The 23625-nt window shown below is 52.6% G+C and overlaps 11 protein-coding genes across 11 annotated transcripts; 6 read left to right on the top strand and 5 right to left on the bottom strand.

Moving 5' to 3' along the window:
• Positions 1-474: 474 nt before the first annotated feature.
• On the bottom strand, positions 475-3658 carry BU24DRAFT_79592 (SPOC-domain-containing protein). Its single transcript, XM_033534645.1, has 3 exons — positions 3429-3658; positions 2668-3320; positions 475-2616 (listed from the first exon to the last, which is right to left on the bottom strand). Exons 1-3 carry the CDS (start codon positions 3433-3435, stop codon positions 679-681), a joined length of 2598 nt encoding a protein of 865 aa, XP_033377960.1. The 5' UTR covers positions 3436-3658; the 3' UTR covers positions 475-678.
• A 434-nt stretch (positions 3659-4092) lies between these two features.
• On the top strand, positions 4093-5260 carry BU24DRAFT_428517 (uncharacterized protein). Its single transcript, XM_033529500.1, has one exon. It carries the CDS (start codon positions 4322-4324, stop codon positions 5084-5086), a length of 765 nt encoding a protein of 254 aa, XP_033377959.1. The 5' UTR covers positions 4093-4321; the 3' UTR covers positions 5087-5260.
• Positions 5261-5450: 190 nt separating this feature from the next.
• BU24DRAFT_380154 (ArfGap-domain-containing protein) lies at positions 5451-7706 on the top strand. The gene is made up of 6 exons (XM_033524712.1): positions 5451-5695; positions 5753-5798; positions 5858-5980; positions 6031-6075; positions 6125-6227; positions 6282-7706. Exons 1-6 carry the CDS (start codon positions 5581-5583, stop codon positions 7479-7481), a joined length of 1632 nt encoding a protein of 543 aa, XP_033377958.1. The 5' UTR covers positions 5451-5580; the 3' UTR covers positions 7482-7706.
• On the bottom strand, positions 7607-8566 carry BU24DRAFT_401482 (uncharacterized protein). The gene is made up of 3 exons (XM_033525494.1): positions 8460-8566; positions 8218-8326; positions 7607-8143 (listed from the first exon to the last, which is right to left on the bottom strand). The coding sequence occupies exons 1-3, from the start codon at positions 8483-8485 to the stop codon at positions 7985-7987; spliced, it is 294 nt and encodes a 97-aa protein (XP_033377957.1). The 5' UTR covers positions 8486-8566; the 3' UTR covers positions 7607-7984.
• Positions 8567-9040: 474 nt separating this feature from the next.
• On the bottom strand, positions 9041-11011 carry BU24DRAFT_497205 (glycoside hydrolase family 5 protein). Its single transcript, XM_033534247.1, has 2 exons — positions 9366-11011; positions 9041-9318 (listed from the first exon to the last, which is right to left on the bottom strand). The coding sequence occupies exons 1-2, from the start codon at positions 10593-10595 to the stop codon at positions 9070-9072; spliced, it is 1479 nt and encodes a 492-aa protein (XP_033377956.1). The 5' UTR covers positions 10596-11011; the 3' UTR covers positions 9041-9069.
• Positions 11012-11124: 113 nt separating this feature from the next.
• On the bottom strand, positions 11125-13181 carry BU24DRAFT_444965 (3-chlorobenzoate-3,4-dioxygenase reductase subunit). The gene is made up of 2 exons (XM_033530669.1): positions 13028-13181; positions 11125-12957 (listed from the first exon to the last, which is right to left on the bottom strand). The coding sequence occupies exon 2, from the start codon at positions 12845-12847 to the stop codon at positions 11174-11176; it is 1674 nt and encodes a 557-aa protein (XP_033377955.1). The 5' UTR covers positions 12848-12957; positions 13028-13181; the 3' UTR covers positions 11125-11173.
• Positions 13182-13922: 741 nt separating this feature from the next.
• BU24DRAFT_358311 (uncharacterized protein) lies at positions 13923-14324 on the top strand (the record flags this gene model as incomplete). Its single annotated transcript, XM_033523989.1, has 1 exon — positions 13923-14324. The coding sequence occupies one exon, from the start codon at positions 13923-13925 to the stop codon at positions 14322-14324; it is 402 nt and encodes a 133-aa protein (XP_033377954.1).
• A 331-nt stretch (positions 14325-14655) lies between these two features.
• Positions 14656-16121, bottom strand: BU24DRAFT_79492 (uncharacterized protein). Its single transcript, XM_033534644.1, has 4 exons — positions 15923-16121; positions 15827-15849; positions 15614-15691; positions 14656-15560 (listed from the first exon to the last, which is right to left on the bottom strand). The coding sequence occupies exons 3-4, from the start codon at positions 15682-15684 to the stop codon at positions 14972-14974; spliced, it is 660 nt and encodes a 219-aa protein (XP_033377953.1). The 5' UTR covers positions 15685-15691; positions 15827-15849; positions 15923-16121; the 3' UTR covers positions 14656-14971.
• A 744-nt stretch (positions 16122-16865) lies between these two features.
• On the top strand, positions 16866-17997 carry BU24DRAFT_358242 (glyoxylase I; the record flags this gene model as incomplete). Its single annotated transcript, XM_033523987.1, has 4 exons — positions 16866-16906; positions 16972-17434; positions 17494-17866; positions 17927-17997. 4 exons carry the CDS (start codon positions 16866-16868, stop codon positions 17995-17997), a joined length of 948 nt encoding a protein of 315 aa, XP_033377952.1.
• Positions 17998-18737: 740 nt separating this feature from the next.
• Positions 18738-20741, top strand: BU24DRAFT_497200 (phosphoglycerate dehydrogenase; the record flags this gene model as incomplete). The annotated part of the gene is made up of 3 exons (XM_033534246.1): positions 18738-19077; positions 19131-19259; positions 19312-20741. The coding sequence occupies 3 exons, from the start codon at positions 18738-18740 to the stop codon at positions 20637-20639; spliced, it is 1797 nt and encodes a 598-aa protein (XP_033377951.1). The 3' UTR covers positions 20640-20741.
• Positions 20742-20905: 164 nt separating this feature from the next.
• BU24DRAFT_428509 (uncharacterized protein) lies at positions 20906-22332 on the top strand. The gene is made up of 2 exons (XM_033529499.1): positions 20906-21247; positions 21298-22332. Exons 1-2 carry the CDS (start codon positions 21206-21208, stop codon positions 21952-21954), a joined length of 699 nt encoding a protein of 232 aa, XP_033377950.1. The 5' UTR covers positions 20906-21205; the 3' UTR covers positions 21955-22332.
• The last annotated feature ends 1293 nt before the right edge of the window (positions 22333-23625 follow it).

Here is a 23625-nt window from a genome sequence, read left to right as displayed (position 1 = left end):
TGATGAAGTGTGAGTATGATGAAGTGTGAGTATGATGAAGTGTGAGTATGATGAAGTGTGAGTATGATGAAGTGTGAGTATGATGAGATTGCTGCTAGTTAAGCTACGTCAACCAGCTCATCGAGAAGAAGGAAGAAGTCATCAAGAAAATGTGGAACAGTAAAGAACCATCAAAGTTAAAAAGAAGAAGAGGAGAAGAGAAGAAGTTGAAGAAGAAACAAACAAGCAAGCAAAGAAAAAAAACCCTCCCAGAACCAACGACCACACACATAATTCGGGGTATCAGGCGCGCGTGCGGGACGGAACGTTACGTTTAAGAAACGATTAGCCATTTATGAGTACAGTAGGAAACCCCTTCTTGCGGAAAAAAAGGGTCGAGGAACTGTACTTTTTTGTTGGACCAGAGAAAAACACCACCACCACCCGCCAAACCAACCGACCAACCCCAACCGATTCTACCGACCTAGCCTTCTTGTGGTATGAACGCAGACCTCCCTTTTCACGCCGTGATCGCCAATAAAACAGAGTAAGAGATTCTCCCCTCAAATGACCCGACCGAGCGGTATAAACTTCTTGTGTTTCGCTGTATGCGATGAATGTTTGGACCAAGTCAGATGTCTGATGTGACAGAGTATGATTGGTAAACTCCAATCATTCATTCGTAGGCAACGGAGATGTTCAAGCCTGCTGAGGTGCGCCCTCGTTCCGTTGTCTCATATGCTCATTGAGCAAATTGATGTCGGTACGAGCGGCTGGCACATTGTCCACAATGTGTCGAAGGTTGTTCATCTGCAGCTCCGACATGTCGGGGAAATGCGTTAGGATCTGCACGATAACTGGGGCGTCTATGTGCGGGCCGAAGATCTCGACGGCTCGCGGGTTGCGGTGGTGGATCGGAACCTGTGGTATCATGCCGGGATGGGGAAACCCGTTCTGGTGGTGCATTGGTGCTGGTGGAGCACCGAAGGACTGGCTTGGGGGGAATCCGGGTTGCACTGGGGAGTACTGGGGTCCATTTGGGTTTACGGGCGAAGGGCTGGGTCCACCCATGGATCCAGGCACGGGAGGTGCAGCATGAGGGAATTGGCTTGGAGTGGAGTGTGCAGCAGAATAAGACCCCAGAGGTTGACCAGAAGCTGCCTGAGCCTTATCCTCCGGAAGCTTTGCAACAAGAGCGAGGAGCAACATCGGTTCTCGACGAGGGGTTTCGATCGTGCAATACTCCAGCATATTCAGGAATCGGGGTAGCTCGCCGCCACCAGGCTCGACCGGTATCACGTATAGGTCCCGCATCGCTTCGTTGTTGAGTCGTTCCACGGGGACGACACCCCAGCGATCACGGGGTTGGAAGTAATTGTATAGATGGTCGTAGATGGTGCGGCCCTCAGGTGTAACAGGATGAACGGCTAACACGCCAACGTCGTGACTGCCGCTTGATGAAAGGCCTTGGATGTAGTCGTTGCCCCTCTGACTCTCAATGCGGCCTGCAATGGGCAACTTGGACGTCAAGAGTCGATCCCACGGAACGACCAACCCGAAATCGCCACCAGCAACGAACCGCGCAACAGCATCGAAGGGCCCAACGGATTGCATATCGAGGGTACCGTGCCAGACGATTGTTGGATCGGCAGCGTAACCGGTCATCTCAGTATCGTTGTCCTCGTCCTTCAGGAGACGATCTATATCTGCGTCATCACCTGGACCCTGCTGAGATGTCTGCTGTGCTCGTATTGAGCTCTGTCGTCGCTGAATGAAGTGTTGTTGATCTGCCTGTGGGGACTTCACCTTGTCGAAAACGGAATTTATATCGAAGTTTGTAGAGGGCCGTCGTACACTATCGCGCCTTGGGCTTGATGTGTCAACTGCCAGTGGCCCCCTCCCCAGGTCTTCTGGCAGCTCGACAACATTTCCATCCTCTTGCTTAGGGGAGCGGTGTTCTCCATCAGCTCCATCCCGGATGCGCTCCGGCGGTCTGAATCCCGGCTCGTTGCCAGGCGTGTCCTCGCCCACGATCTCTTCACCCTTGTGGGTCTTCCTCAACCGCGGACCGGTCTCTTCTGTCAAGACCATCTGTTTCTCAGCCGCTTCTCGCATCACAGCGAATTCCTTCTGCTTCTCTTCGCTGGCCATTTCCTCGGTCGACATGGAGCCAAGTTCATCGGGTTTGAGAGAGCCAGAAAGCAAGCGGTCTAGGAGAATCGTGTTCTTCTTAATGTTAAACAATATGCTCCTAAAATGTTGGCTGTAAGGCGAGGAGTTGTCGGTTGGAACGCCATGATACGTGATCGAAGCATGGTCGATCTGCAAAGCCAATCTTGTCGCGATAGACGTTGGTGTAGCACCGTCGGGAATCCGGAAACCGCGAGAGTCGGATGCCTCCTTGACGAGGGAGGACAGCAATGTGATCAGCTTCTCTACTAACAACTTCTGCTTCTCCGGTAGCTGTGCAGGATCCGTAGCCATCGCCGTCTCTGGAACTGATTTCTCGTGATGTGTCCCACTAGATTTGCGCCGCTTGGCGCTCTCCGTCTCCTTCTCTGCCACGGCATCGTGTGGTCTCTTCTCGCCGAGCGGGGACTGGGGATGAGCCTTCTGGGTGGCCTTCTTCCCGTGGGCCTGTATGGTGTTAGTTTTGCCACCATGCAAGACGGACCGAGTCAGACATACCTTTGCTTCCGCGTTGCCATTCGTACTCTCCTTTGCTGTCTCTGACCTGGTTTGCGACGGTGTTGGAGTACCGGCAGCTGGTGTGGCCGAGGGTGTGTCCTGAGCGTGTCCACCGGCTGTTGGAGTAGCTTGTGAAGGAGTCGTCTCTTTGTTATCTGCGCTCGCATCCGTTCCAATGTCGCTATGGCGGAACTTGGGTTTGGCTGCCTTGGAGCCTTTCTTCCGGTTCCAAGGCTTCTCTCCGCGAGCCATGGCAGCAAGTAACTCGGCGTGAGCATCCGGGTTGCATTGTTCGCACAGGTACGTCTTGTCCTCCCAGAATTCGCTGCCAGGTAGATTTAGGCATTTGTTGTGCTGCCATGCCTCGCACCTGTCGCAACAGATCATTTCGCGACCTCGGATCTCGCGCTGCTCGCCGCAGACACAACGATAGATGGCTTCGTCATCTTCGGGTGGTTCTGTAGACTGTGCGGATTGTGCTGATTGTGCGCGCGACTGTGGAGCTGGAGTAGTTTGTTGTGGTGCTGGCGTTTGGGGTTGGGCCTTCTTCTCTGGCTTGCCCTTTGGTTTCGACTTGGGGACAGGTTCGTCTAGAGCATCTTGGTTCTTCGTGTGATGGCCCTTATTGGCGCGCCCGGAGCGGCGCACTTCGTCTATAACGGACATGTTAGCCAGTGTGCTCGCGTGGGCCGACGGACGAGGCGCATCGCGTGTGAGTGCGGCGTGCTTCGCAGGGAGACGGCGGCGATGAGGGTGCTTACCAGCCATATTGTACGGGACGCAACAGTGGGCTCAAGATGGATGCGACCAAGGTATTCAATTCAAAGGGGAAAGACGCGTAACAAATTCACAGTCTCTGCGGAGAGAGAGAAAGATGGTCAAGAAAGCCGCGAAAGAGGGGACTTGCCACACGGGATGGAGAGGAGAGTGAAGCTCTCTGGTGGAATGACGTCTAGCTAGAACACAGGCAGGCCCAAATAAAACAACTCTGCTACCGCCGAATGATTTGTATGTAGTAGGTGTTGCGAAGGAGGATGCGCGAAATGGTAGATCCCAAGCTGCAATTCCTTTCACGCGACAGAACCTTCTCCGCCCAACGTCCCGCCCTTCTGGAGTGGTTGAAGGGGCCTAACAGCAGCTGCAGTAAGGGGGATTTATTTAAGAGGCGCGAAACGATTGCGCAACGCCCTGAAAGAGAGTGATTGTTACGCGGGTTATGATGGAAGAGTATGCGAATGCGAGCTGGGAGGGTGGGCGTGGAATTTAGGAGTATTTAGTAGGAGGAGAGAGGTAGGTTTTGGTGTTGGTGGAAGTGGGAGGAGGTGGAAGTGAAAGTGGAGTAAGTGGAAGGAGAGTAAGGTAGAGAGAGAGCTATGCCGAAATGGCCCGTGCGCCATGTTCAGTGAACGACTCCTTCTTTGGTCACTATTGGGTGCGTGGCCGGGCGCGTCCGTCAACTAAAATTGTGGACGAACCTTCAGCTCCTCCATTACCTACTACTCATACTCATACTCATACTCATACTCACTCACTCACTTGTATTACAGTACCGAAGCTAAAGTCACAGCTTAGAGACCCTTTGAGCCACCTATACTCCTCCTACTGCGAACTACAAACGCCTCATATCTTTGTCCATTCAACGGCTTACCTAGGTATGGCCGACGTTCGTTCTTTGCTGCGCCAGGAGCGAGCATCTCGACAGCAAGCTACCCGTCCACAAAGACAATCCGCGGCACCCGCATCCGCACCTATATCGAGGAAAAGAAAGGCTGTCGGAGATACCGCCGAAGAAAGGAAGAGAACCAGGACAGAGGCGGCCGCAGGCGTTCCCGCAGGTTTCTTCGACTCAGGTGTCGCCGCCGATGACAATATAAGCACGGAGGTGGCGCCTGAGGTCCCAACATCAACAAGCGCACAAGAAGATGTCCCGTCTTCGGAGACTATCGCAAACGATGCGAGCAATCAGCCGTTCCAAACTACGGTGCCAGCTCATCCACCTGTCAGCGCCCCCGATGAGGACCTGGACGCATTCTTGGAGGAGATGGAACAAACGCCTGCGCCCGCGCCACATGTCAAACCCTCCACATTCGGCGCTGCAGTCATCGAGGCAGCGCCCATGACTGCTGCTGAAATCGCCGCTCAAGCACGGGAAGAACAAAGCGCGCAACGAGAAAAGAGGGAGGAGGAGGTCGAGGCAGAAAAGGAAGACGCGGACCGAGCTTTGCAGGACGAGTTTGAGGAAATGGAAGGTCTGGAAGAAAGAGTCCGGACATTGAGGGAGAAGAGAGAAGCCCTTCGCAAGCTAGCCAAAGCAGAGGAAGTTATGGTGGTGGAGTCGAATCAAGCATCCCAGGACGACGATGAAAGTGCATCAGAGGACGAAGACGATTGGGACGATTGGAGGTTTCGCGCAGCGTAAATCGCAATACTCAAAAAGTCTAGCAGGAGCATCGAGCTGTATATAATACTAGTACCAATATCCCTTGAGGATGATTGGCAATGATACCCTTCTCGTTATGTATTCTAGAGGTTCCTGGTTTCCCACTATTGCGATTAAGTCTAACATGGACAATTCCCCAATTGACTCTTTGAAGGTAATAATGACCAATTGCAGTTCTTTGACAATGATTCTCTTTCATGGATTGGCGAAAATTTACAATAGGGCATGGTCAAGCCAATCAATGCGTGTAACAATGTGAATTGCTCTGACGTTTTAATGCATGCCATGCCAAGGCGCTGAGGCAACTGGGTCGTGTCAACCCCTCGGACCCTCGCACAATATTGACACCTCTCATCATTCGCAACACACTCGAGATACTCCATTCACCAGGCCAAAGGCTTCTGTTCCGATAGCATACCATCCGGATTTAACTCAAACAACTCCCCAAGTCAGACGGAGCAGCATCTTTCGTCATGTCGCGGCGGCCCAATCCCGCAGCCGATCGAGCGGAGCAGAATCGCCAGACACTCAAGAGTTTAGTGAAGCTTGAGGCCAACAAGGCTTGCGCAGATTGCAAGCGAAACAAGCGTATGGGATACCGCGTATAATCTATAACATTTGTATCTGGGCTGAAAGAACATACAGATCCCCGATGGGCCAGTTGGAACCTAGGCATCTTCATCTGCATTAGGTACGATTGTCGGACATGTCTCACGATTCCGCCATTTCGAAAGTCTAACACGCATTCAGATGCTCCGGTATTCACCGTGGTATGGGAACACATATTAGCCGCGTCAAATCCGTCGACCTCGATTCTTGGACCGACGAGCAATTACAAAGTGTCTTGAAGTGGGGCAATGGAAGGGCCAACAAGTGAGAGATGGCATACACATATGAACCAGATTGGAGACTGACCGTTGTAGGTATTGGGAGGCAAAATTGGCGCCTGGCCATGTGCCTTCTGAAGCGTATGTTCACCCTACGACTAGCCAGAGATAAGAGCTAACACTAAGACAGGAAGATCGAGAACTTCATACGCACGAAGTATGAATCCAAGCGCTGGGTCATGGATGGCGGAATACCCGACCCTTCTTCGTTAGACGTTGAGGATGACGATGTGGTGAGTTAAAAGTTATACCCGCGCACGCGACAGCCCGATACTAAGAATCCGTAGCCTCTGAAGAAGGTCCAGGAAAAGGTACAAATCGAACGATCAGCTTCTCAGCGTCTGGCTTCCAGCTCAAGCCAACCTCCGCGACCACCACCCCAGGCGCAACCTGCCATTGATCTCTTCGGCGACGAAACCCCTGCACCCCCAAGGCCCAGCACTGGACCTCCTGGTGCCCGAACCGCCCCTCCCAAGGCAGAACCAGCACCTCCAAAGCAGACAAAGGCAGGCGACTCTCTGTTGGGCTTGGATTTCCTAGGCGGTGGTGCTTCGACGCAGCCCCCTCGGCCTTCCAGCACAGGTCCGTCTTCTGCTGCACCCTCCAGACCTGATCTCAAACAATCAATCCTATCGCTATACGCATCGGCGCCAAAGCCCGCGCCTCAACCACAGCAGCATGCACGACAGGACTCTTTCGGTGGACTTTCATCCCCCCAATCACAACAATCTCCTCAGCAGCAGTCGAACCTTGGTGGATTAAACGATGCATTCGGCGGCCTTTCATTCAATGCGCAGCCCGCGCCACCGAAACCATCCCCTTTCGCCGGGTTGGACTCCTTTACGAGCACACGATCTCCTCCGTCTGCGTCGTCCTCGAACATGTTTGGCGGCGGTGGAAGTTTCTTCGACTCTAACCCCAAGCCTGCCCCAGTACCCAAGGCGCAAACAGCTGTGGCCTCCGGAGGATTTGGCGACTTTTCTTCTTTCACATCTCCGGTTTCCAATGCTGCCCCTAAGGCTGCTCCTTCTGGAATGAATGACCTCCTAGACCTCTCGATGCCAGCTGCACCAGCAACCACTTCTCCCCCGGCCGCCTCATCCTCGTTCAATTCAGCATTCAATCTCTCATCCCCAGCGCCTCAAGCAGCAGCACCTCCCCAAGCTGCTCCCGCCCAAACTGCCGCTCCAAACTACTCCGGTTTTTCCAACATGGATGCATGGGGCAGCAACGATGTCTGGGCCTCCTCCGCATCCAGCCAACCCGCGCCCGCAAACGCTTCCGCAGGCACAACAACCACCCAGCCGAAGAGTTCAGGCGGATGGGGCGCATCCCCCGCCATCACCCAGGACGACGACTTCGGCGGTTGGAGCAGCGCCGCACCCGTCACCACGACCTCGCACACAACCGCGAACAAGACATCCAGCAAGCCCGCGGGAGGTTTCGGCGGCGGAGGCGACGACCTGTTCAACAACGTCTGGGAGTAAACCCCGACAACCAGCGAACGATTAAGAGTTTTTTTAAAAATTGCCAGCTAATGCAAAGAGAAACATTAGCATGCGTTTGAAAAAGGCCACAGCAAGCAAGCAAGCAACCCCTTTGAATAATCAGTCGATTCTTGATGTGAGAAGGCGAACGTATATAGATATGATATCATCCAAACACAATATATATCGCCATCATATCCCCACATAATGTGATATGTGCCACATGTTAGCTAGTACAGTAGTTACATCCAACGGCTGTCTGATTCACAATATACGTATGTAATACCAATCGCTAAGAGCAAAGAGAGACAAATTCCCACACGCCACACGCCATACTGTGTACACCCAACGAATATCAAACCCATCTCGCAAGAGAGAAAAAACATGGATACGCCAACCCAGATGCTATGCTTTGAAAAGACCCTCTCTTCCCCTCTCCCCCTCCTCCCTTCCACCCCCTACCCCTTCATCTTCCACGTACCCCGAGTGTGTTCAATTCAGAATCAGAAAATCAACCCCCAAATCCAATACAGCACCAACACAGCCCCCACGATGATGCCTGCCAGCTTCAGAATCGCAACTTTGTTTCCCGACTGCGCCATGCGGCCGAGGCGGGTCGCGCTGCCTTTCAGCGTCGTGCCGAAGGAGGAGAAGGTCTCGGACTACATTGGCGTACCCATTTCGTTAGCTATCCGTTCCTAGTGTTGCGGGGGAGTTGGGGGGAGGGGGAAAGTACGGTGTTATCGATCATAGTCTGGTCGCGCGCGTTGTCGTAGATGTCGATTGTGACGCCGCGGAGGGCGGAGACCTTGGAGGCGAGCTCGTCGAGGCGGGAGTTGTTCTGCCTGTGAAGGTTGTGGGTTAGTAAATTTGTATGCTTCCCATTTCAGAGAGGAGAAGGGAAGTGCGGGATGGGGAGGGATTGAAGGGTTGTGTCTGTCTTGTCTCCTTTTGTGAGGGGGGTGGAGGAGGGCCTACCTTTCACGTTCGAATGCTTCGGCCATGGTGACGACGGTTCGTGAGGGGGGTGGTTCGTAGGTGATGTAGTGTAGATTGAGAGAGGTGAGGTGTGAGGAGAGTCGTTGGTTTTCTGCGAGGAGAAGAAGAGTGGCAGTTGAGAGGATTCGAGGGACGGAGATCTGCCTGGGTTTGTAGGGGTTTACGGACTTTTGTGGAGGAGCCAGATGGTTAAGTGACAAGGGACGTTGGGGTTGGGCTGGTCGCATGGAGCGAGCGCCAAGGTGCGGTAGGGCTGAGTTCCAGGCCCATAACACGAGGCGAGGTACTCCGCATTTTGTGATCCATAGTCGAGATATCATTATCAAAATTTCAACGTCGATATAGTTATGTTGTATGACCTAGAAAGTAGCATTATGCATTTGATGCCCTTGGATATCAGTCCAGACACATATTCATCTTAGGGATAAATTACGGTCGTTTTTGAAAGTCTTCCTTTGGTATGTTGAAGTCAATCATATCAATTGGATTGCTTTAACTGTCTTAAAAAATAGAAAAAAAAAGGGCAACGAATTCAATCATTTACTTAGTCCCAGTCCATACTAATCATATATACTACCTAACCCTAACCCTAGTAATTGTTGTCTTTGAGCCACTCAGCAATATACTTCTGCTGGTCGGACACAATATTCATAGCCTCATCCGTATCGTAGAGATCATACCAGCCTGGACTCTCATGCGGCGGATCTCCAGCCCAAACCAGCCCGAAGTCATTCACATATTGAGTCTCTGGCCTCCAAATTCCGCCATATGCCCAAGGACAAGTGCCCACATACGCCCCTTTACCCGTGAATTCGTCGATTACCGCACCGATAATGCTCTGCAACACATTAGCTTCACCCTCTCTTGCAATCGGACGCTGCTTACATTGAAATAGGCATCTTTGTGCGTGGTTCCGGCACTGCTGAGGTACGGATATTCCTTGCCCTTATTCTCCCAATTATCCCTCGCCATGCCGAACTCCTCCAAGAACACTGGCTTCCCAATATCAACCGCCCACTGACTCGAATTCCGCATGAAAGCCGTCGCGAAGTCCTGCGCCTGCTTCAAGTTCGCCTCGCTCGAATTGTACATATCATAGATACCCCAATTCTGGACCCAGCAGTGCGTAGTAGCATAATCCACCGTCGAGAAATTATGCACCTGCTTGAAATACCACTCCCCCTGCTTCGACTCCAACCCCACGCTCACAAGCTGCTTCGGCGCCAACTCGCGGATGAACTTCGATATCCTCTCCACCCACGGCACCAACAGATCATCCGGATTCGGGACCAGAAACTTATTAAACGGCCCCTCGTTCCCCAGCGGCGCCTGAGGCTGCGGCTCATTCGCAAGCTGCCATGTCATAATCGTAGCATCTTCCCCATACAACCTCCCATTGACCGTATTCCTCCTCCCCACCACCGTCCTAACATGCTCCTTCCACCACTCCTCGGCCCTCCCATCCGTATAAAACCGATTCGCATACTCCGTAAACGCCCCATAACTCTCCGCATCCACGCCCTCAACCGTATAATTTCCCCAGCCCGTCCTCGGCGTCGCCCGCTGCGGCGCGGCACTCAAGTTCCAACTCGGCGGGTACGGAATCTGCTCGTTACCTTGCGACCAGGAAACCCACTGCGCGAACCCCCCGCTCCACTGCCACTCGTTGTTCAGCGTCATGGTGGCGCGCATCCCGCGCTTCCCCATCTCGTCGAGACATACGTCGAGCCCTCTGAACACTTCTTCGTTGTAGACGCCCGGCGCGTCGAGCAGCGCGGGGGCCATGCGGAAGGGTTGCGGTGTCGCGGCGCCTTCGGAGGCCGCCATGATGCGGAGGTGGTTTACGCCCTTTGCGGCCATTTGGTCGAGCTCGGTGGTCAGGCGCGTGTAGTTACCGCCTTGGGAGGCGGGGGCCGCGAGGTTCATGCATGCCCAGTAGTTTAGGCCGGTGAGGTAGTGGAGGCCACGGGAGTCTTTGAGGCGGAGGTTGGAGACGTAGACGAAGTCGTCGGCGGGGATTGGGTGGTGTTTGTGTGGGAGAGCCTTTGCGAGGGTTGGGGAGGAGAGGGATAGTGTGGTGAAGAGGAGGAGGGTTTGGGGGTTCAGATGGCGCATGGCTGGTGAGTTGCTTGTGAATATCTCACGTTTGGCGAACTTGGAATGAGCATATTGAGGACCGACTTGAGGAATTGTGACGTTATATGAATACTGAGATTTGTACTACTACGGCCCATAGCAGTAGAGCATCCGGGTAATCAAACCCCGAACTTCGTAGACTCGATGCATCTGAAATGTGGAGAAGGGGCACTGATCATTGCATATCTGGGACTGCGGGGTAAAAATTAAGATCCTTGACCCGCATGGCCATGGGACGTTCCTGTGTAACCGTTGCTTCTACGCGTGCTACGAGGGTATGACGACGGGAGTGGGGAGTTTGTGATGCGGTGAGGTCGGATTAAGCTTGGTGGCGTGAATCGTCGGGGGCTTGTGCGAGGTGGGCAGCGGGTGGTGTTTGGTTGTGGGTGGTGCTGTGCCTAGAGATAAGTAGTCTGTAGATCTATGCTAGGATTGGCGCTGCATGGTGGATGTGTCTGCGTTCGTGATGTAACCTTATCGCAATGGTTGTCTTGGAAGTACAAGTGTAAACGGTAAAACAGTTATTTCAATTTCAACATACATACATGGATAACAGACTACAAATCTAACACGATATGTCCGATCCCCCTCGAAACGCAGCTCAGCATCGCTGTCTTCTTCTCCGCCTCCACGAGCCCAGTGCCTCGATGCTCGATGCGCCCGTCGCACACATTGACTCTGCACGTCCCGCAGTTCCCAGCTTCGCACGAGGAATCGATGTCTAGACCCACCTCCTTCAAGACGTCTAGCAAGGTTTGGCTTCCTCCGACTTCGACGGTCTTTCTGCTGTTCTTCAGTTCTGCAGTGAACGGATCCCCTGATGTCGCGACGGCAAATTGCTCGAAATGAAGGGAGGAGTCGGGGACGTTGAAGTTTTTAGCGGTGGAGGCTACGCCGTCCATTAGACGTTGTGGTCCGCAGCAGTAGATGTGTGTGTTGACGTCGGCGCGGGATATTACTTTGGCGAGATCGAGCTTCTGGCCAGCAAATCTGTTGTAGATGGTGGCATTGGCCCCGAGAGCTGCGATGTGTTTTGCGTAGGGCACCTCTGCAGCGACTGCGAAGTGGAGTTCATAAGCCTTGTTGGATGATTTCAGGAATTCCAGGGCAGCGAGGAACGCGGTAATGCCTATCCCGCCAGCAATGATAATGTGACGGTCTGCCTGCTCCGCGAGCGGAAAGCTTGCGGTAATGTTTCCGACCGTCAAGACATCTCCGACCTTTGTCTGCTCGTGCAAGAACTTGGATCCACCACGGCTCTCCGGATCAAGAGCAATTCCAAGCTCAAACTTCTTCGACGTGCCTCCGACAACAGAATAAGCCCGCACCAGCTTGCCTCCGAGTTTGAGTCGTACATGGCTTCCTGGCTCCACTGGGGTACTCTCGCGTTCTTGATCTAGCGCGTCGAGAACGAATGCCGTCACCTTGCTCGTCTCTTGTCTCTTTTCAACGATTCGATATTCGTTCCAAGTGCTCATCCTCTCATCCTCCCCTCCAAACATTCTTCCGTCCTGGTCTTCGGCATATCCTTTATCAAGTCGAGATTGGATCATGCGTGTGAAAGAGTCGTCCAATTGTGGCAGCTGTACTATCTCTTTCATGCGGATTACATTATCTTTCTCGTTGTAAAGATAGTGCATGAACCGCGCCAACGTCCATTCCGGGTGCGGTCGCTCGACCAACTGAATCATGTCTCCAACATTCAGATCGCCGGTCTTCAAAACGCGATATAGCCACCCGACTCGGAAAAGGGTCTGCGCGCGTTTGGCCATATCTTTAATCTCAAAGCGGTGGTTGAGCTTGTAGCATGGCGCCCGCGAACCCGTAACCTCCAGTAAGACGTTTCCGATGGAAATCTTGTCACCGATGCAGACGGTCCTCTCGTCCATCTCGGTCGAAACTAGGTTTTCGCCGAATGCGCCTGCATTGCAGAATTGGGAGGCCTGTGGGAGCTCTTCCTTCCAGGTGTCGTAATGACGGGAGCAGTAATGTAGCAGTGCTTTGTCTACTCCGCCGTGGGTGTGGAAACTTTGTTGGTCGGTTGCAATGCCTGTGGGCGTGATTGGTACGGGGCCGGAGAGGGGCACCTTGTAGATGGCAGACTCGATGCCCTTGCCCCAAAGCTTTTGGATCCTACCAGCACGGATCTGGAGTAAAGGATGAGGGGCAAAGGGTTCCGGGTTTTGGAAGAGGTCGCCATGGACGGGATGCAATGTTGCAGAGTCGCCCATGATGTTCGACTTTGGAATTGGGGTAGATTTGATGCAATGCTCCTTTCTGACTAGGTGATCCGTCCTTGATCTCCCCTTGCGCGACTACGGCGTAATGAACACCGTTGAATCTAAAGTCCAATAGCGTGAGTATCTGTTCTGATCGAGTTTCTACAATATTTTGCGAGTGACAGTACTTACCATGGCAACAACAGCTGATAGCGACGGTCCGAGAACGACACGAAAAATGATAGTCCTCCACTGTACGGAGCAGAGGTAACAAAATTGCAAGAACAAAGAGCAAATAGATCTGACGATAGTTGCGATGCTGGTCTGAATGAGAACAGGCAGAGGCAGAAACAGAAGATAATCGATGTGAGAGACCAGACGACACTTAGTTTGTACGGACCTCGCCTACTGCCGAGTCCCGACTGCCAGCCAATCGGGGATTGCGAAAACACTCCGTCCCTCTCGGTGTTGGCGAGATTAAGTCATCAAGTCGATTGAGGGTGTGAAGGCCTGATTGGTCAGATGCATTACATAGAGACTGCACATTGCTTATGGAGAGGCTGAGGGATTTCAAAGCTGGACTGGACCTCGGTCGAACTCAAAACTTCTGTTTGAAAACCTTTTCGACATGCACTGCCACGACTACTTTTACAACAATTGTGTTTGCTAAACGTCTCGTATTGTGTCGGCCGAAATGGAGAAGAAAAAATCAAAAGGTTCGGTGAGGCTGTGGTGGATCGCGTAAGGGATGCCTCTACCTGCAATAGGTAATGCTCAGAACTACCCACCAATTGACGTCATCTTGGCATAGCTATTCACGATGAATCGTCATATCGAGCTCACCAATATATCTATGGTGAAGTACATACGTCAATTCAATTGATCGGCCACGGTTACATCTCGAGTATTTCAACTTGTACAATACTCTTGAAACCTATAAACCATCAGCCCAATTGCCATTTCCAATCCACAATCTCAATCCAGAGTCTCAACCCACAGTGCTCTTCACCTGAGCTCATCCCCGCATCTTGAACATCCACAACTACCTTCAACCCCACAAACCCAACAACCAACACAACAAACCAAAATGTTCCGCTGCCAACCAACCCGCACCCTCCTCCAACGCGCCACCTACCTCCGCTCCCACGGCTGCCACCCCTCCACCCTCTCCCGCCCCCTCACCACCACCACCCCCTTCCTCGCCCAAAAGGACGCCCAGGACAAAGACTCCCTCAACCCCCGCTCCACCGAGTACTCCAAGTCCGGGGGCGGCGACGACGCCGCGGCGCACACGGACGCCGCATTCAACCCCAACAAGACGCGGCCCGAGGAAGAAGGGCAGCACGAGAATCCGCTGGAGACGAGCCCGGGGAATAAGGAGGTTAGCAAGGCGAGGAAGGAGGATGAGGGCGGGGCGCAGGGGTCGCCGAGGAGGAGTACGAGTAGTAAGGGGAGTGCGCCGAAGGCGGGGGGTGGGAAGTCGGGGTGAGGAGTGAAAGGGAAGGGTTTTAAAAGGAATGAGAGGAGGTATGGTTTTTAATGGATTCATACGGTGACTGGCTGGGCGGCACCGCTGGCGTTTTTGGGATTTATGCCGGGATCAAGGGGCATTTTATCGTGTTTAATGAATCACTTGATATTATTATCATCATTAATGAAATAGCATTCGAATTTATATATTCATGGAAACGTTTCTGTGTAATATCCTGGTCACGACTGATGTGAATAAGGAGTGTTTGTGACAGCTCGGATTGCATTCATCTCCACACTGACAAAACACATCATCAAAGCTAGTGTCCATTAATCCTCTCGGCCTCAGATCAGAAATGTGATTTCGGGTATTTGCAAGCAAAGCTCCTAACTACAGAAAGAAGAGAAGAAAAGAGACAAGACATGGCAGGACTTCCGACTGCCCATGCAGATATGCAAAACGAACTCCCAAATCTATACAAGTACCGCACCTCCACCGACGCCTAGCATCGAGACATTCCGAGGGCAATGGATCCCTCGAGGCAGTGAGTAAACAGAACAAGAACAGCAGACATAATACAGAGAAGCTGGGAGGCCAATCGGTCCCAGTAGGGAAGTGGACATGCGCGGATGTAGAACGGCTCCTCTAGCTACAGAGAGCTACGTTCAGGGGAAAGACGAATCGTCCGGCATGACGAATCCCTTCGCGTCGAACTCCTTCCTGATGAAGTCGGCCATGGCGTCTGCTTTCTTCCGCTGGATGTGCAGCACGCCGCCCTTGATGTCTTTCTCGCGCTGGCTCATCGTGCTGGTGATGGATGGCGCTCGTTTCTTGCCAGCAGCAACCGCAGCGCCGTCCCCGGTAGGAGCGGCTAGCGAGTCTGCGGCCTGCGACTCGCCGTGTTGCGTAGCGTCTCCGTCCTCTACGGCCGAGTCGTCGGTAGGCGGATACCTGGGGTCCCCGCGGGCTTCGGGGGTGATTTTGAAGCCTGACTTTCGGGAGGGTGGGACGCCGCCTATGAGTACGAGGAGAAGGGTGGGTTGGATGGCGCGGGCGATGATGTTGTTGTTTTCGAATTCGATGGTGAGGGTTTGGAGGTCCTTGGATGGCGATGAAGCGTTGTTGGTGTCTGTTTGCTGCTTGTCGGGTCCGTATTCTTTCCAGGTCATGGAGACAAGGGCGGCTTGGTCTCGGAGGTCCTTGATGTCGACTGGGGTGGAGTATGCGAGGAGTGTGCCGTTTCGCGACATGATGCTGGGCACGTGAGTGAATTGGTCGTCACGAGCGACATGGCTGGGTGGACTTACAACATGTGCGGGAAGAGATTGGGGTCGACATTCCTGGCGAGAAGCTCGCTCAGGTTTTTAACGTTCAACATCGTGGTTCTGCGGTGACGAATCTGTTAGATGGGAACAAGCACTATGCTTCTGGAGATAGCTATCAAGGTGGTGGTGAGGAAGAGAAATGGGGATTCGAAAGGAAAGAGAATAAGAGACATGAACAAGCTGTCTGGCACATACTATAGAATTGACTCAAGGAGTGACTGATAGAGATTAGAAAGGAAGATGGCACAGCAGACCGACCTTGGGCGTTGCATCAATGAGATTGCAATTCACCTTCCAGAAATTAGGCGCACTCTTTGGCACCGGCCACGTCGACACCGCTCTGGCGGCCAAGTGCGCGTAACAAAGGGTTCCGGAGTGGTGCAGTAATTATGTATGATCAGAATGTGAAGCCAGAAGAGCCAAATTTCCGTTTGTCGCAGAGGTAGATAACTATATCTCAAGGTGTGGCATGGTGTTGCGGCGGACTTGTAGACTGACTTGACTTTGGGAGCAGCCCAGCCACCGCGGATGACGCCCCGATAGGCTTAGATACCTTTCCGTTGCCGGACAAGAATCAATCCGGGCCGCGTCACGTGCTTACTACCGTTGTCATGTTGGGTCAATTGTATTGAGATCTGAGGTGCAAATATTCCTGAAGATTGCGCTCATCTTTCAAAAGCTGGAAGAAGACAAAGGCAAGGAACGTAACAGTAATTGCCATAAGGGGTGCAAGGAATGGCATGGCATGGATAGAAAGGCTGTCTCTAGCCCATCTATGACGCGTTTGTGCAGCCCCGTCAACGGTCAGACAATCGATCATTTTAGGCATTCCGAGTAAATTCCGATTACCATACATTTACTACGAGTAATTGTCTAGTTTCTGTAATTATCTTGTGTATTTATTAGCACTATGATCGATCGTTATTGGAGGTCGTTGAAAAGAGATCGACGTCATTCGTCAATCTTTTTTGGTGACCTGAAGCTCCCCATCAGCCCCACCACAGAAGATGCAATAGCCCCTCCACCTACTCGTACTCGTCGCCGGCGTTTGTAATACACCAGAGCTTTTGCCGCAGCTTTCGTCTTGTCTCCCTTCTCTCCTAAAACATTCATGTTCTTGCGTCCACTCTGTAGACGTGCAAATCAATTACCAAAGTGTCATCTACCCATCGCAGCATCAATTGCCATCAACTCTAGGTTCCGTCTAAACAACACTTTCCGCGCCCTAGCAACCATGGCGACCGATCCAACCAGCTACAAGCTTAACCACTCCATGTAAGCATTACCTTACCTGCAGAACTATCCAACATTGTGCTCATACTAACGCCTCTTTTCCCCAGGATCCGCGTCAAGGATCCCAAGCGATCAGTCGAATTCTACGAGTTCCTTGGCCTTAAGCTCATCAACCAGCACAAGAACCCTGACGCCAAATTCGATCTCTACTTCCTCGCATACGACAGCCCCGGCGCCGTCTCGCACGGCAACCACTGGTCCGATCGTGAGGGTATCGTCGAGCTCACCCATAACTATGGCACCGAGAACGACCCCAATTACAAGATCGCGAACGGCAACACCGAGCCGAGAGGTTTTGGCCACCTTTGCATCTCAGTTGATAACATTCAGGCTGCATGCCAGCGTATCGAGGATGCAGGTTATAGGTTCCAGAAGAAGTTGACTGATGGAAGGATGCGACATATTGCATTCGTGTTGGACCCAGATGACTATTGGGTCGAGGTCATTGGCAGGAAGCCTTTGGAGGAGACTGAGAATGTTAAAGATACCGATGTCTCAACCTACAGACTCGTGAGCCTGCCTCTTATTATGCCGTCGATTGTAATCGCCCGGCACTGACAATTGAATAGAATCACACCATGATCCGCGTCAAGGATGCCGAGAAGTCGCTCAACTTTTACAAGGACGTCATGGGCATGAAGCTTAAGCGTACATCAGAGAACGAGAAGGCACAGTTCAACCTCTACTTTTTGGGCTACGGGGACGATGCGTCGGCAACCACCGCCCACCAAGAAGGTCTTTTGGAGCTTACCTGGAATTACGGAACCGAGAAAAACCCCAACTTCAAGTACCATGACGGCAATGCGGAGCCTCAGGGCTTTGGTCACATTTGTGTCAGTGTTGATGACATTGATGCCGCATGTGCCCGATTCGAGGAGAAGGGTGTGAACTGGAAGAAGAGGCTCACCGATGGCCGAATGAAGAATATTGCTTTCGTCCTTGGTAAGTGATACTCAAACATCGCCTAATTATAAGGCATATCATACTAATGGCATATTGCAGACCCAGACGGTTACTGGATCGAAGTCGTCCAGAACGAGAAGTTGAAATCTGGTGGCAGGGCGGCGATCTGAGAAACGATCGAATGGTTTCTTTTCTGGTCAAGCGCGGGGTCTACAAGTCAATAGGAATTTGATGCAAGAGGTCAGTGTGAGCCTCCAATGAAATCGAATCATGCTTGTGTACCTCGACCAGGTTGATACAAGTGAGTGAATTCCGAGAGTACAGCATACATCGTACAGCATGCACCCCATCGCTTGTCCGACCCAAGGTACATGTACGCATGACCAGTATTGCTTTTAGGTGGCAATTGTAATATACGTGCACATAACTAAGTTTCATTATATTACACACTCGTTACTGAACCGATGTCTCCAGTCTGATCAGTGTATAGCCACTCCTTTTGACTAAAACTCATCTCTTTCTCTTACGATTTTCACACAGTTTCTTGCAATTCATATCGAATTGCTCGTCACCGGCACCATTTAGTGAATGCTGTGACAGGTCGGCGACGCAAGCGTGGGAGTGGAACGTGGGGAATCGCGGGGGCGGGCAGCGGGGTAGCTCCCCGTCTAGCCAGAAAGCGTAAGCATCTCACAGGTCAAAGGCAAAGGCACTGCAGCAAGGGCGCTGCACGATGATCCTGAGAGAAAGCGTACATGTACAATGCCCTTTGATGGATGTCCGATAGCGGACTAATCAATTATCCGGCGCCTCGGAAAGTACGACATATAAAGGAGGAGGGTGGGTGACATTCGAGATGTTCATACATAGCAAACATCTTTCTTCTCCGTCTCTTCCGATAGCTAGCAGCATGCCTCTCCTACCTCACTCAAAACCGAGGGTCCTCATTCCGGAGAAAGTTTCTCCGGATGGGTTGGCTCTTCTCAAAGGCCAGTTCGATGTGGACGAGAAGAAAGGACTGAGTCCAGAAGAGTTGAAGAGCATTATTTCTGACTACGAAGCCCTCATCGTGAGATCTGAGACCAAGGTCACGGCTGAGCTGCTCGAGGCTGCCACAAAACTCAAAGTTGTTGCTAGAGCTGGTGTAGGCGTCGACAACGTCGATGTCGGCAGCGCTACGAAACATGGAATAATCGTTGTGAACTCGCCTTCTGGCAACATCAATGCTGCCGCCGAACATACCATTGCCCGTGAGCTGCATCTCCATGTCCTTTGCAACTGAACTAGAGACTAAATGAAGCAGTCCTCATGGCCGTGGCACGGAACGTTGGAGACGCCGATGCAAGTATCAAAGCTGGAAAGTGGGAACGAGGACGACTCGTGGGTGTAGAAGCCAAAGGAAAGACATTGGGAATCATTGGTCTAGGAAAAGGTACCTCACGTGGCCTACTTTATAACTACCAGAGACTCTAACATCGATCCAGTCGGTCTCACTGTTGCACGGATAGCAAATGGCTTGGGAATGCGGCTGATCGCATATGATCCATATGCCAACCCGAACCTGGCAGCAGCGGCATCTGTGACTCTACGAACAAGTCTGGCTGAGATCTTGAAAGAGGCCGATTTCTTGACATTGCATACTCCACTGATCGCTTCAACAAGAGGCATGATTGGCAAAGCAGAGTTGGCGACCATGAAGCCAACAGCCAGGATATTGAACGTAGCCCGAGGCGGCATGATTGACGAAGACGCCCTTCTCGAAGCACTGAATGCAGGAACCATAGGAGGTGCAGGTATCGATGTCTTCACATCAGAACCTCCACAGCCAGACTCCTCTGCGACTCGGCTCATCGCCCACCCAAAAGTTGTTGCAACGCCACATCTCGGTGCCTCGACACGGGAAGCACAAGAAAATGTATCCATTGACGTGTGCGAACAAGTCGTCTCCATCCTGAACGGAGACCTCCCTCGCTCAGCCGTCAACGCGCCCATCATCCTCCCCGAGGAATACAGGACCCTCGCACCATTCGTCGCTCTAGTAGAAAAGATGGGCTCTCTCTACACCCAACACTACACCTCAAAATTCGCCTCCCCAGGCGCCTCCACAAAGTCCTTCCGCACCACCTTCGACATCACCTACGAGGGCGCCCTCGCCTCCCTCAACACCACAAAACCGCTCTTCGCAGCCCTCGTCAAAGGCCTCCTCACGCCCATCACATCCTCAGACGGCCTCAACATCAACATCGTCAACGCCGAGCTCCTCGCAAAAGAACGCGGCATCCTCATCAACGAGCAGCGCAGCCGCGAAAACGTCGACGAGAAACCCTACTCATCATTCGTGACGCTGCGCGCCCGCGCCACGCGCTCCCCCTCCCACCAGCGCTCCGACCTCTCGCGCTCCAGCTCCCCATCCGCCGCCCGCACCACCGCCACCAGCCAGAAACCAGCGGCATCCGCCGCGGAGAACGAAGACCAGGTCATCCAGGGCTTCGTGTCCGGCAACAAGCCGTACATCTCGCGCCTCGACCGCTTCAAGGGCGAGTTCGTGCCCAAGGGCACGCTGCTCATCTGCAGGAACTACGACTCCGTGGGCAAGATTGGGTTCGTGGGGAGTTTGCTGGGGAAGGCGGGGGTGAACATTGGGAGCATGGCTGTGGCGCCGCTGCATGAGGATTTGGAGGACGCGGCGGGCGAGGCGGAGAATAACGAGGCGTTGATGATTTTGGGCGTGGATAAGCCGGTTGGTGAGGATGTGGTGAAGGGGTTGATTGCTGGGGAGGGTGTGCTGGAGGTCAGTGTTATTAACTTCTAGTTCCTCGTGGATGTGGGAGATACTTGGGTGTTGAGGGATTGTGAGGAGGGAGGGCTTGTGGTTGTAGCATTTTTATCATATAGTCATTGACTTCAACGTCAATTGATAGAGTTGTTAGAAGAAACATTTACTTTTTTTTATACGTCTATGATTTTCTCGTCTGTGGTTTTGTCACATGTCTGACTGAACTTGTAATGCTATGCTGACTGTGTTGCGTTTTTATCAATATATATTTCTGCGGTTGATCCCACACCTCCATTACAAGCTACAGCGCATTTCTGATCTTTCATTTCCCCGAATATAGGTTTAAGGAGATCATAGTCGCAGTTGCGTGCAGCCACTGTTCTCTGTTATGGTACATTGGACCTCGGCGATTAGAAGCTTGTAAACGCCGGATGGCGCCATGACGATTTTATATCGAGCGGACGAAAATCATGGCATCATGCTTTGTTTCATACAAACACTTAAACCCTCGACGAACCACTCTATAACCACCATAACCTAAGCAATCCTCAATCCACAACAACACATTCGACACACAGTAGATTCAACCTACCTCTGCCACCATGTCCACAGCAGCAGCCCTCGCCGGCAGCACCGGCCTCGTCGTACGTCCACCCATTCACCCAACAACCAACCCAACTAACCCCAACACCAGGGCTCACACATCCTAACGCAACTCCTCTCTCACCCGTCCATCCTCGCCGTAAACGCCTACACGCGCCGCGAACTCCCGCAAGAAACCGCCTCCCCGAAACTCTACCCCCTCAGCTCGACCGACACCTCCGTCTGGCCGTCCCTCTTCCCCCGCAGCCCAGCCCCCTCGCTCTTCATCTCCGCGCTCGGGACCACGCGCGCAGCCGCCGGCGGCGTCGACGCACAGCGCAAGATCGACCTCGATCTAAACTACGACCTCGCGGTCGCGGCCAAGGACGCCGGCGTGCAGACGTACGTCCTCGTGTCCTCCGGCGGCGCGAACGCAAACAGCATGGCCGCGTACCCGAAGATGAAAGGCGAGTTGGAGGAGAAGGTGAAGGCGCTGGGGTTCAAGCATACTGTCATCTTGCGGCCTGGACTCATTCTGGGTACGAGGGGGGAGAGTAGGCCGGCGGAGGCGGTGGTCAGGCATATTGCGTGGGGGTTGAAGAGGGTGACGCCTGCGCTGACGAACTTTTGGGCGCAGGATGCGGAGACGATTGCGAGGGCGGCGGTGGAGGCCGGGGTGAGGTGTGAGGAGGGGAAGAGGGAGGGGAAGGAGGGGGTTTGGGAGTTGGGGCAGAAGGATATTCTTGAGCTTGGGGAGGTGAGGAAGTGATGGGTTTTTGGGAGATTGCCATGGCGTACACAGTGTGGACTTGTAAGCACAAGTGCGACGAGGTGTGACGGATGTCCCGAAAGGACGGGATTGCGGGGGAACGGTCCCGAGATGATGGGATGCAAATCTTTGGTTCTGGAATGTCTCACGAAGAATGCTTATTCTGGTATCGGTATCCCAATCTCGATGGCTCAATGTGGAAAAACTGGACGTCGTGGCATCAGACTCGACCGAATTTGGAGATCACTCGTTCCTATCGTAATGGGGAGGCAGTGCGAATGACTGGGAGAACCGGTGAATCGCTTTGATGTTTTCTGTTCTATTGGTATCTTTTCGTTACCTGCTAGTACTTCGAATGAGATACCCTCTTTTCATCGTGTAATTCGCACCTCTATATCTACCGATCTACCCGAAGTTTGATACCTCCAAGGACACGAACTTTGCTCGTAGGGAAAATCGATTCATCGCATCGACAACAGAAAACGAAAACAAAACTCAAAACAAAACAAAACAAAATAGACCAATCAAAACACCATGTCAGCAAAAAGTCGCATCATCTCATCCAAAGAGAGCCCAGACAATTAAAATTATTATTTCTTCAATTAGGCGTGAAGACGTGAATGAGTGCGATGTCATCTAGCGACTCACACCCATCGCCATCCCGTATACCGGCGCAGTACGGAGACGAAAGGAAAACACTCATCGTAGAGTACAAGCAGAAGTGGTGAAGTATCAGGCGAGTATGGTGTCACTCACCACCTACGCAGATCCGCAAGTAATCAGGAAAACGATTAATTTCGCCAGTAGGCGGTTGGTTGAGTGCAGATTATGCCGGTCGGCGTGTGCCGATGAGCGAAGAGCAGAGAAAAGTGTCACACCATGCTCGAACGACCTCGCCAAGTATTCCATCCTTCCAACGTCCGTCCGCCGAACATCCTTTTACAGAACCGGATGACTGGACTGGACTGGACTAGATTCTACTGTGTAGAAACACGTCTCCGCTAAATGCCCAATATAGTAACTCCCATCATCCTTTCGTCCAATCCAGGTGCCTGGATTTCGAGCTTGACCCCTGTGCCCCTGTGCCTGAGACCCCGTCCCGTACCGTACTGCTAACTGGTAATAATCATGGTGCCACCATAGTTATTCCCCGTAGGGCTGACCTGGGAAATGTCGCTGCGACTCACTCCCTCTTCGTCTGGAGCTCTCATCTCAGGTGATGGATACACTTTGTGGTGTGATATGTTCCTATACGCAGGATTTGTCTCCCACACACACACGTAGGCAAAATGATCCTTCGTATATAGACTGCCGTGGGAGATGCTGGGTGGAGTTTCTCATCCACACACACTCCACTCAATACACAAAACAGTACAATACAAATCACCACACTACTCCACGATATAGAGGCATAGAAACAGTCATATAGACATTCGGTCTTCTCAACTCAACTCAACAACCAAACAAACAACTCACCTCAACTCACACCGAACCAAACCAACAAAACAAACCAAAACCCCCAATCTAAACAACATGCCTGCTGCCACCCCCCGCCTCTCCATGCTCCGCGGCGCCGCCCGCTACCTCACCGAGCCTCACCCCTTCGCCCGCAACCCCGTCACCCAGGCCCCTCACTCGGTCCCCTGGAACGTCTACGCCAGGCGCGTTGGC

The sequence above is a fragment of the Aaosphaeria arxii genome (assembly GCF_010015735.1).
Source record: "Aaosphaeria arxii CBS 175.79 unplaced genomic scaffold BU24scaffold_13, whole genome shotgun sequence".
NCBI lineage: Eukaryota > Fungi > Ascomycota > Dothideomycetes > Pleosporales > Aaosphaeria > Aaosphaeria arxii.
This window is presented reverse-complemented; position numbering and strand designations above follow the sequence as displayed.

What these genes read in the sequence shown, in the direction of transcription:
- BU24DRAFT_79592 (XM_033534645.1), bottom strand. An exon ending in ATGGCAACGCGGAAGCAAAG is followed by an intron (nt 2,617 to 2,667) that starts GTATGTCTGACT and finishes AACACCATACAG; the next exon opens with GCCCACGGGAAGAAGGCCAC.
- BU24DRAFT_428509 (XM_033529499.1), top strand. Translation starts at nt 21,206, where the DNA reads ATGTCCACAGCAGCAGCCCTCGCCGGCAGCACCGGCCTCGTC. An exon ending in CCGGCAGCACCGGCCTCGTC is followed by an intron (nt 21,248 to 21,297) that starts GTACGTCCACCC and finishes CCCCAACACCAG; the next exon opens with GGCTCACACATCCTAACGCA.
- BU24DRAFT_401482 (XM_033525494.1), bottom strand. Translation starts at nt 8,485, where the DNA reads ATGGCCGAAGCATTCGAACGTGAAAG. An exon ending in GAAGCATTCGAACGTGAAAG is followed by an intron (nt 8,327 to 8,459) that starts GTAGGCCCTCCT and finishes CAACCTTCACAG; the next exon opens with GCAGAACAACTCCCGCCTCG. An exon ending in AGACTATGATCGATAACACC is followed by an intron (nt 8,144 to 8,217) that starts GTACTTTCCCCC and finishes ACGCCAATGTAG; the next exon opens with TCCGAGACCTTCTCCTCCTT.
- BU24DRAFT_497205 (XM_033534247.1), bottom strand. Translation starts at nt 10,595, where the DNA reads ATGCGCCATCTGAACCCCCAAACCCTCCTCCTCTTCACCACACTATCC. An exon ending in ACAAAGATGCCTATTTCAAT is followed by an intron (nt 9,319 to 9,365) that starts GTAAGCAGCGTC and finishes AATGTGTTGCAG; the next exon opens with AGCATTATCGGTGCGGTAAT.
- BU24DRAFT_79492 (XM_033534644.1), bottom strand. Translation starts at nt 15,684, where the DNA reads ATGTTGAACGTTAAAAACCTGAGCGAGCTTCTCGCCAGGAATGTCGAC. An exon ending in AATCTCTTCCCGCACATGTT is followed by an intron (nt 15,561 to 15,613) that starts GTAAGTCCACCC and finishes TCACGTGCCCAG; the next exon opens with CATCATGTCGCGAAACGGCA.
- BU24DRAFT_428517 (XM_033529500.1), top strand. Translation starts at nt 4,322, where the DNA reads ATGGCCGACGTTCGTTCTTTGCTGCGCCAGGAGCGAGCATCTCGACAG.
- BU24DRAFT_444965 (XM_033530669.1), bottom strand. Translation starts at nt 12,847, where the DNA reads ATGGGCGACTCTGCAACATTGCATCCCGTCCATGGCGACCTCTTCCAA.
- BU24DRAFT_380154 (XM_033524712.1), top strand. Translation starts at nt 5,581, where the DNA reads ATGTCGCGGCGGCCCAATCCCGCAGCCGATCGAGCGGAGCAGAATCGC. An exon ending in GGCATCTTCATCTGCATTAG is followed by an intron (nt 5,799 to 5,857) that starts GTACGATTGTCG and finishes ACACGCATTCAG; the next exon opens with ATGCTCCGGTATTCACCGTG. An exon ending in GGCAATGGAAGGGCCAACAA is followed by an intron (nt 5,981 to 6,030) that starts GTGAGAGATGGC and finishes TGACCGTTGTAG; the next exon opens with GTATTGGGAGGCAAAATTGG.